Source organism: Equus przewalskii, chromosome 7 (assembly GCF_037783145.1).
Source record: "Equus przewalskii isolate Varuska chromosome 7, EquPr2, whole genome shotgun sequence".
Lineage (NCBI taxonomy): Eukaryota > Metazoa > Chordata > Mammalia > Perissodactyla > Equidae > Equus > Equus przewalskii.
This window is the reverse complement of record NC_091837.1, coordinates 22675673-22685785: the sequence shown is the minus strand read 5'-3', so window position 1 is coordinate 22685785 and position 10113 is coordinate 22675673. Positions and strand designations below refer to the sequence as shown.

The 10113-nt window shown below is 43.5% G+C and overlaps 2 protein-coding genes across 8 annotated transcripts in view; one reads left to right on the top strand and one right to left on the bottom strand.

Annotated features, from left to right (window-relative positions):
• PPTC7 (protein phosphatase targeting COQ7) overlaps positions 1–10113 on the bottom strand; it is a 35878-nt gene that overhangs the window by 4675 nt on the left and 21090 nt on the right. The window contains exons 3-6 of one of the 2 annotated variants that reach the window (XR_011542421.1): positions 5550–5748; positions 4993–5227; positions 2183–2306; positions 234–363 (exon numbers count right to left, since the gene is read on the bottom strand). Coding sequence is in view for 1 of the 2 variants with exons in the window: in XM_070628976.1 (XP_070485077.1) it covers positions 234–363; positions 2183–2306; positions 5550–5748 (453 nt within the window). In the remaining variant the exon portion in view is untranslated. The remainder of the gene's footprint in view (positions 1–233; positions 364–2182; positions 2307–4992; positions 5228–5549; positions 5749–10113) is intronic. The other variant, XM_070628976.1, reaches the window with a different exon arrangement.
• RAD9B (RAD9 checkpoint clamp component B) overlaps positions 1–10113 on the top strand; it is a 56419-nt gene that overhangs the window by 38222 nt on the left and 8084 nt on the right. The window contains exon 11 of one of the 6 annotated variants that reach the window (XR_011542420.1): positions 9869–10026. The exons of 1 other annotated variant lie outside the window; for it this stretch is intronic. Coding sequence is in view for 3 of the 5 variants with exons in the window: in XM_070628969.1 (XP_070485070.1) it covers positions 9758–9916 (159 nt within the window). In the remaining 2 variants the exon portion in view is untranslated. Of the gene's footprint in view, positions 1–9757; positions 10027–10113 lie in introns of all 6 variants that reach the window. 4 more of the 6 variants (XR_011542419.1, XM_070628968.1, XM_070628971.1 and 1 more) reach the window with 4 other exon arrangements.

The following is a 10113-nucleotide window of genomic DNA, read 5'->3' as shown; positions in this document are numbered from 1 at the left end:
AGCCAGTGAAGTTCAGTTCTGAAGGTCATCCTCTGTGGGGAAGACATGATGACATGCACTTGCTCTTGTCCTCCAGTGCTGAGGCCTGCTGACCTTGCCGTGGGCTCACAGCTGGGAGAGGACACCCCGGCAGTCTCACCCCAGTGCTCTAGTTCACCTCAGCCCAAGCCCGGAAGGCTCCCATCCTACCATGTGCCCAATTAGTCCCTATGATTTCCCTAAAGAGTGCTTACCTCTCACATTCAGTCCATTATCACATGCAAACTGTGCGAAAGGTGACATATAATTTGGGTCATAGGCCAGCTCATGAGCTTGCTCAGCAATGCTTCTTGCTGTCTGTTGTATGCTCTCATAATTTGAATTCTAAGGGAAAGGACGAGGGAGTTATTCTTACTGCATTGCTTCACAGGACTTCTGCATGCAAGGACATTTGCAAACATCACTTTTTAAGACAGTAACATTGATCTAACCACAGTTTCTTACTTAAGTTTTACTCCAGATAGAGAAGACATTAAAACATTACACTGTGACTAAAATGAACGAGACCACCAGTGCTGCCTGCACAAGATGTCAATCAGAAAGTCCTTTGCCAGAGTGGCCCTGGGCCCTGAAGTCTCGATTTTCAATTTTGCTTTTTTTCCCATTTGAAATTCTTACGGTATTCTTGCTAAAATGGGATGAGACTGAAAAGGCGGATTTTGCTAGCACGTCAGGGATGACCGCAAAAGTTTCCTTCCTTAGGAGCGCACCCCTGGCCAACCCCAGTCTGCTCTCCAAGTAAGAGCTGCCAGTTGCCCTACTGAAAATACCTTTAGAATTTTATATCATGATGAAAGATTCTTGTCTAGCTGTGTATTCTTGAGCCATACCCTTATCCCTGCTGCTTCAACTTCCTCATCTGTAAAACGGGGATGGGAAACAAGGTCCATTTTAGCTCTAACACTCTAAGACATGGAATAGTTTCAGTATAAATAATAACAGGCCTCTGCTTCAATGTCGCCTTAAAGAGGCCTTCTCTGACCAATCGTTCTAAAATAGCAGCCCTCTCCATTCTCTGTTCCCTCACCCTGCTTTTCCTCTTATTTACCACCAAGATTATAGCATCCATTCCTTTCTCTGTATTATCTGTCTTCCTCCACGAGAATGTAAGCTCCATAAGGGCAGGGATACAGCGCGTAGTGCCAGTTCATGTAAGCACCTGACCTTTACTGACCCCACAGACGAGGCACGGTGCTCAAGATTTCACACGCACCATCTTAGTTAATTCTCACCAACAACTCCATAAAAGAGGGTCTTTTGTACCACCCCCAGCCCCATTTTACAGGTAAGGAAAATATTGCTTAAAAAGTTTAGAACTTATGGGGCTGGCCCTGTGGCCGAGTGGTTAAGTTTGCGCGCTCCACTGCAGGCGGCCCAGTGTTTCGTTGGTTTGAATCCTGGGCGCGGACATGGCACTGCTCATCAAACCACGCTGAGGCAGCGTGCCACATGCCACAACTAGAAGGACCCACAACGGAGAATATACAACTATGTACTAGGGGGCTTTGGGGAGAAAAAGGAAAAAATAAAAAAAATCTTTAAAAAAAAAAGTTTAGAACTTAAAGTCATACTGCTTAGTGGTAAAAACATGAGAAAAGACTAATTTTTCCCAGAGTTAGTACTTTTATAAAGCCAGCAGACTACAGACAGGCTGGTTTTCAGTTCTTGCCACTCTCTGTATGGGCTGAGTGTGAACTGTGTCATTACTGGTGACAGCTCAGATCATGTCAAGGCCCCTAGTGGCCTGCTGCCCTTGGCTGGCTCTGGTATGACGATTTCCCATCTTTCCCAGCCTCAACCCCTGCTGGGCTTGTTACGAGAATAAAAGGAGAAAAAGACAACCAGGAGCCAACATCATGAAAATACAACTAAAAATACAAACAAGAAATTTCCTCATCTGGACTTTTCCTACCTTTACCACCCTACTAAAGGCTTGAGTGAGAAGCCTCTTTTACTCTCGAGTTCACCCACTGTGAATATTTCCATTTACAGTTGCTTGAAAGATTAGAACTATTATTATTTTCCTAAATTCACAAGACAGTCCTTTCCAAAACTACAGAAAGAGGTAATGCAATCAAATCCATAAAGCTGAGCTGCCCGGAGAGGGCCACTGTTTCCAAGGGCCAACCTCTGAGTTCATTACCTTCAACTTTTTTAGCTCCTGAAGGATCATATAATCAGGCATGTTGTCAAAGAGTCCATCTGTCGCCGTCAGGATAATGTCGCCTAACTGGACATCAAAAGACGTGCTATCAGCAGCATCTGGGCTGTGACAAGGACAGGGTAGGGGCAAAGTTAAGAGAGCCCTTTAGAGATACTGTTCAAAGTTTCCAACGGGCACTCTGTTACAACGTAATGAGACTTTAAAGAAAAACTGCTTTATAGAAACAGAGTCAATAATAAAAAAGTCATTCTGAAATTCCTAACCTTGAAAAAAATTAATTGAAAACTCTGATATAAATTTTAGAAAGCTCGACTGAAACTACCAAGTAAAACTGAGTTTGCTGATTAATCACGTGCTTTAAAGGAGGGTGGGTTCTTCTATGAGTCAGATACTAACGTGCCTCTAAAAATCCTAGTGGAAATGAGTCTTTATTTCCTAATTCTTTAGAGCCAAATTCCTTCCTCTCTTAGTCATTCTCCACTCATCAGTTTCCCTGCAGGCTTGAATCTGGCTTTTAGGAGGCTGCGTTATAGTGGAACAACTAGCACCATGCAGGAGAGCATGCAAATCCTGTAAAAATTAATTCATATGAAATACCTAAACAGTGGTATTTCCTACTGTAATACTAGTAATTACAAGTAATACCATATTAGTATTACTAAGTAATACTTACTCTGGCAGAGTAAAGACAGTGTGTCTCCCAGGGCTTACAAAGTGCTCATCATGCACAGGTATTTATTTATTAATGTGCCTGGGACATGGTGGGTCTTCAAGAAATATCTGTTGAATTACTAAAGGAATGAAGAAACAAAGTAACTGACCCTCCAAATTGGGGGAAAAACTTCTTTAACATATTGTTAATGAAAAGAGCAAGGTGCAGACAGCGTGCAGGGAAGATCCAGATAGATGCTTCTGTAGGCAGAGAGTAAACTGGAAGGATTCAAAGAAACAGGTCACGGTGGCTGCCCCTGAGGAGAAACGTGCGGCTGGGGGCAGGGGCAAGAGGTAGATTTTTCACTACATGTTTTTGCGTAAAACTTTTAAAAAGATAGGAGATTTTTTTCTCTGACAACACCTGATGAAAACAGACAAGAAGGGAGAATAACTCCAGGTGGGGAGAAGAGGAAAGACCACGTATTCAAAGAGTTATGGCCCCTCAGAGGCTGGCTCCCAGCCACTCCAAGGCCAGCTCCACTGCGTGCAGGCCTCCAAGGAAAGGGGGGAAAGTGAGGGAAAGGTGAGGGGGCTCCTCGTCGCTGCCTTCACCTGTCATCAGGGAATGAGAGCCGGGAGAAAGTTCACACACTGACCCCGGAGGGAGGGACCAGAACCAAACCACCCTAAACTTGACAGAGAAACCTCAAAACCTGCATAAGCAACATGTTATAAAATTTATGAAGAGAAAATATAAAAACAAACAACGCGGCCGTGCCTGCTGGGGATTCACACCAGGGGCACTGAGAAAATGTCTCATTCATCTTCTCCTGGCTGAAGAAAGCAGCAGCACAGCTAAGCGTTCTGTGATGGGCTCTGGCAAGGCACAAGCGAGCTCTCACACATTATACAATCAATACTTTGTAAAAACAGCTACTAAAGGAAAACCTGTAAGTTATGGGTAAAATAATATTTTATAGATAATAAAGACAACTAACTAAAGAGATAACAAGCAGCAGGGGAAAAGAACACTAAAAAACTGATGGAAACCAGGTCGATTTCTTCTGTGGAGTAAAAGGAAATACAAGACACTTCACATTTGCTCTGTCTTTAGAAAAATCAGATTCTAGAAGTTGGGATCAGTGAGCAGGTTGGCACTGCAGCTCCATTTTATGCTGAGGTTTTCTTCCCCGGGAGCGTCCTCTGCTGTTCCGCCTGTGAGAGCCTCGCTGCCATTGGACAGTCCGTCCTCCTCTCCCCACACGCCCACCCCTGAGCTTGGTGCTCCGCCAGCTGCAGCTCTGCCCATTCTGACTGAACACACTGTGCTGCTGGAAACTTCTGACTGTGCTGAAACACGAGCTGAAATCACATGCTAGCAAGCTGTCCCTGGGCTCCCGGGGAAGCCACCTCCACCTTGCTGGCAGGCCAGGCCAAGTGCTGCCCTAACCAGACCACCCCAAAGACAGCAGGCCGGATCCGGCAGGGCCACTCTAGCGCTCAGAAGCCAAGACTACAAGAGTCAAACACAGGAAAAGTAAAATACTCTTCTCCAAAGGTGTTAGCTGAGCTTGATAGCAACCAAGGCCCCAGGGATTTGAGTCCTCCCCACTCCAATATGGCTGATCTTAACGTGCATCACAGACAACTGAGGAAGCCTACAATCAATCAGTCCCCCAGTTATAGCAGTCTGCCTTAATCTGAAACTGGAAAATGCTTCCCTCTCGCTGGGAGTCCGCAGTAGAGTCAGATAGGCCATACCGAATACCGCCTTATATTTTATGCTCATTCTAGCTGAAAAGATGGCAGTAATAATCATTTTATCTTAGTTTTAAGATCTGGCTTAATAAGAACTATTAAGTAGAGACAACAGGCACTTGCTGGAATGCTTCTCTTTTTTACAAAAGGTTCATTATCTGTTTAACAACATTTATGAATCGCCAACAATGCTCACGCCAGGTCCTGTAAGGCTGCTAAAGGCAGTGAAATCTGAGACTGTCTTAGCCTTACTCTGGACTTGGATCTTAGAAAAGAGAAACTGTAAAAGTTGATTCAAAAAAGTACTGATTATCTTGGAAGGTTCTCGACAATTTAAAAATGAACTGAATGAAGGTGTCAGAAGAAAAAGAGAATACCTCAACAGCATCACCAAAGACCATATCGCAGACCATTTCTGGTTCCTTTTCATGCGAGTTAACTTTGCCCGGACAGCTTCTGCAGGGGCTGCTCTATGGGAGGCATGCAATAGGAGGCCCGGGGAACCAGGAAGTTACTCTGGTAAATCTAGCAGCCGGCTGTTCACGCACTTCCCTGGTAACACATGCAAAGTCTCGTATAGCGATAGCACACGTGAGCAATGACGCATTTCTCCTGCACAAGTTAACAAATACAAGTGTATGTGCCATGTAGCCTTGGATGAAAAACTGATGATCTGTAAGCTTGAAACAGTATTTTCATAGTCTGCTCTTACTGAGAGTTTATCAGAATTCAACTAGGCTGCAATATCAAGTTTAAGCAAAATATCTTTTGAAGTCAAACTAGAAGGTCTTCCTGGAGAGAACGTTCTCAATGTGCCTTCTTTTCCCACATGAGAATGAAAAACGCCCATGCCCACTGTAGTTAAGGGGCACGGGGGGGAAGCTGTGGGTGAGCCATGTGCTGCTCACACCGAGTGGCCGAGAGGGGAGATTACCTGTCACTCAAGACGACTCCCTCGGCTTCGGGGGGTGCGATTGAGAGCTGGAATGGGGTGTTGAAGTAGTGCTGCTGCTCATCCGATCGGTGCACAACTTCGCCGCCCCTCACAACCAGGAAGCCCGAATCGCCCAGGTTTGCTGTGTGTAAGCGGTGGCTACTCCTGTCCAGCACCACGATGCAGGCAGTGCTGCTACCTAGAAACAAAAACCATCTCCACTTAGTTCTTCTTCCTAGTCTACTCTGTACACACATTTTTATCACAACACCTCAAAGAGAAACATGCTACAATTTGAATCTCTTTTGTCTAAACAGGACCTTTCTTAGTTAGGCTCCACATTGCCAATGAACGTCAACAGTAACCTGACACTCAGTGAGCCACTAATGATCTGAATTCTTTCATCTGCAGATGCAAAAAACAATAAAAATGTGTGCTATATAACCACACTATTTCATTTCAACAGTGCTATAATCTATGCCAAAAGCTCAGAAGCGTGTTGTTGAGATATTAAGTTTTAACACTTAAATGCCAGAGTGAGAATGTTACATTTCCCTGGTCCTTCTCCTTAGTCAGTGGCAGGAAGCCTTCTCCACGAAATTCCCTAGCATTTAAGACGGGGCACACAACTACAATTTTTAACCAGATTTCCATCTGTTAAGGTCATGAAGAACTTTACTGGAGACTGACTCACTATGAAGTAACAAGACCTACTTTCCCAGGTAGCTTGTGAAATCAACCTGTTCACTTTACAGAGACTACTAAAGTCCAGAGGAAAAAAACACATTCCAAGCAGACAGCAAAAAGCTCCCACGTACCTTTGCAGCACAGTTGCACGACCCGCCCCAGACTGAAAGGCTGATCGTACAACTAGGAAGGCTGCTTTCAAGTACTAAAATTTAAACCTATATCCACAGAAGAATGGCAAAAGAGAAGAATAAGCAGCTCACCAAGAAATACATGTAAATGGCCTGTACGCATATGAAACGATGATGATCACACTAGTAACCATTTTGCCTGTCCGTTTAACAAAGAGTCAGAAGAAGATAATGCACGGCGTGGGCAAGAGTGTAGGGAGCACAGGTACTCTCATTCCGTGCTGGTGAGAGAGTAAAACTAAACAATCTCCCTAAAGGGCACTAGAACCCTGAAAAATGTACATATCCCTCCATCTAGCAATTCCACTTGTGAGAATTTATTCTAAGAAAATAATTAGAGATGCAAACAAGACTTAAGGACAAAAACTAAAGTTGTTTAAGATCAGAAAGAACTGGAAACAACCTCAACATGTGAAATTAAGGGATTGGTTAAATAAATTACAGTACATTCATACAAGCAAGGCTATGCACTATCTATCATATAATATTCAGGAGTATAGACTCTGGAGTCAGCCTGCCTGCGTCTGAATGCTGGCTCTGCCACTTACTAGCTGTGTGACCTTGGGCAAATTACTCACCCTCTCTGTGCCTCAGTTTCCTTATCTCTAAAAATAGGGATAACAGTAACTATTTCATTGAGTTGTTTGTGAGGATAAAATTAGTTAAATCATGTCAAACATTTATAACACGTAATACGGGTTAGCTATCTGATAGCCACTAAAATCGTGTTATAGAAATATATTTGAAAAGGAAAGGGCACTTAAGTTATCACATAAGCGAAACAAGCAGATGACAAACTAGTATTAAAGTTTCCTTAAAACAAAAAAGAATGTCGCACTTAAAGAGCCGCACATCAAAGAGGGCGACATTTACTGTGCCAAAAAGCAACAGTAGGAAAATCTGAACTGCTGACAGTTAAAAAGGAAAAGGAGCAAAATAAACAGGCTGTAGAAGCAGCTGTGTTAAACCCAGCACGCTGTCCTTTTCTAGCTGGCTGGTTGCTGGCAAGTCGCTGCTTCTCTCTAGGACTCTGTGTCTTCCTAACAAAACGGGGAGTAACAGTAGCTACAGACCTACCTCGTGGGGCTGTCGTGAGCACACAGTACAGTGAATTCCTGTTACCATTGCTCTGTGCACAAACAGCCACAGAAAAATCAGGGTGCACGATCACTAAAACATTCAGAGTTTTCTTAGTGGAATTATTGGTAATTTAACTTTTGTTATTATTTTTTCCTTAATGAAAATGTGTAACTTAATTTAAAAACACCTAAATATAAGCATTTGTCTCACCGTAATGTTCAAAATTCTGTTTCCTTGCTGTCTACAGTACATGCATGGGTACTAACCTGACCTTAGAATGCTAAGCTGTCTACTCCCCACCCATTACACGTCACAGAGAAGAAAAACAGTGATGTAACCGGCAATGCCGTCAGATGACCTGCTCCAAAGGTTACCTTAGAGCTAAGGTCACCAATCACTCTGGCTAACTCAGTGCACAAAAACTCCAATCATTGTCATCAATAGAATCACCACACAGAAGATCTTCTGAAAGCTGCTGGCATTAATCTGAGAATGAAAAATGACAGATGAGTAGCACAGCCTTGAAAATTGTGCAGCAGGAAGGACTCATGTTGACTCATCGTTACTCACTGACAAACCCAAGCTATCATTTTGCTACCCTTATGGCAGTAACTGGCTGAGTTGGAAGCAGAATGGTCCTCGAGAATGACAGAGCTTTACCATGCAAAGCAGCACCACTGCAGGCCAGCGCGGCCTTCCAGGATCCTCTGGGCTTGGAGTGCGCACGCTCCTCCTCCGCCCTTCAGTTACTGACGTGTGCACGTGGCGCAGGCCCCGACAGCCTGACGCGGAGGGAAGCTCATCATTCTTATGTGTTTGGAGAGGAACAAGCAGGCAAAGAAGAGAAGAGAGTGCTGAGAAGGACCCTGCTGGATGTTCAGACGACTGACCAATCCGGACAGGCACAAGCAAATCCCTCACGCGAAAATGGAGATATTTTTATCACCCTGCCCCTCATTTTGTAAACTACGACTAAGCCTTTTGTGCAGCAAAGAGAGAAAGGGATAACCTTATTAGGACTGACCCCTCAAATTCTTAAGATATGTTGGCTCCTTAAGACCTAAATCCACTTAAGGGTTTCTGAGGAAATATATGTCCACAATTAGCTGGTGATGCCAACCCAGATCTAAACGCAGATAGAACTTCTCAAGAAGTAAGTGGTTCCAGCTATGAGCTTGCCCTTTACTATATCTCACAATTGTCTTATAGGCTTTTTAGCAATCGCTGGATTTTAAAAAAAAAGGATTACCTAATCTTGTAAAGTTATCACTATTTGCAATTATATCTGCGTTTCAGTAAAATTCAGCAGCCTGTCTTGGCCAAAATATGCTTGAGTTTAGTTACAAACAACTTAGCGATGTGTGATAGGTGAGAGAGAAGTGTTTAGGTGTCAAACATGGTAAAGAAGGATTATTTCAATGTGTCTTTTAGGAGAAAAAAAGTAATTATAATACTCAGTGTAAGAAACCTCTATGTCCTTACATTTATTTTACTAAGATCTTCCAGTTAGATGAGGGTGAATACAAGGGAAGCAGGGATAAAGAAGAAACACAGCAAAAAATAAAGCTTTCAAAGTGCAAAATCAGGATAGTTGTTTTGTAACTGGTTATTCCAAGTCACAGGAAATGCATGGGGGAGAGTCGGTAGGAGGCTCATGGGAACATGCAAGAGTCAGGCCCATGGAATCTGTGCTGACAGGCTCTCTGCTAGGTGTCAGGCTATTCGATAGTATTCTGCAATGTCTACTTTTCCTCTTTCCAACAACATGTTTCTGAGTTAATACATGAAGCTTTAAGTTGTTCCTTTTCACAAAAAAGATCTCTCCAGGGGCCGCCCCGTGGCCGAGTGGTTAAGTTTGTGCACGCCACTTCAGTGGCCCGGGGTTTTGCTGATTTGGATCCTGGGCGCAGACATGGCACCGCTCATTAGGCCATGCTGAGGTGGCATCCCACATAGCAGAACCAGAAGGATCTATGACTAGAATATACAACTATGTTCTGGGGGGCTTTGGGGAGAAGAATAAATAAATAAATAAATAAAAGAAGGGGGGAAAAGATCTCTCAGTTTAAAATATGAAGCAAGGGGGTCAGAGGTTAAGTGGTTTCTCATATGGCAAATTGACGAGAGGTGCTAGAAATAGAAACTAGGATGTTTCACTGTGCCAGGCAAGCTCCAGATTACATGTCCAAAATAGTGGATTAAGACAAAGCGGTATAGTGAAACCTCAAGACAAATTTTCTCTTCACTTAGACGGAAAACAAGATGATTAATCACCGCAGGGAGAAGACAGAAGACAGTGAAGACAGAAGACGGCAGCGTGATGAAAAGAACCCCCCTTCTTACAAAGGATTTAAATTGCAGGCAAGATTCTACAATGCGGGATCTCCATCAACACTAAGCAGAGGCTGATTTTAAATGCGGATGGCAACTGCAAGGAAGGCCTTCTAGTAAGCAGAAAGATGCTGGCAATTAGCAGAAACTTAATAACACCCTTTCCGTGAGTCTGCTTAGAAGGCTGGGTAAGTTGTTGGGCAAGTTCCCAGGAAACCATTTAACAAACAAATGTAGAAGCTTGGCCAAAAGATGCTCCATTAGCATACCAGATA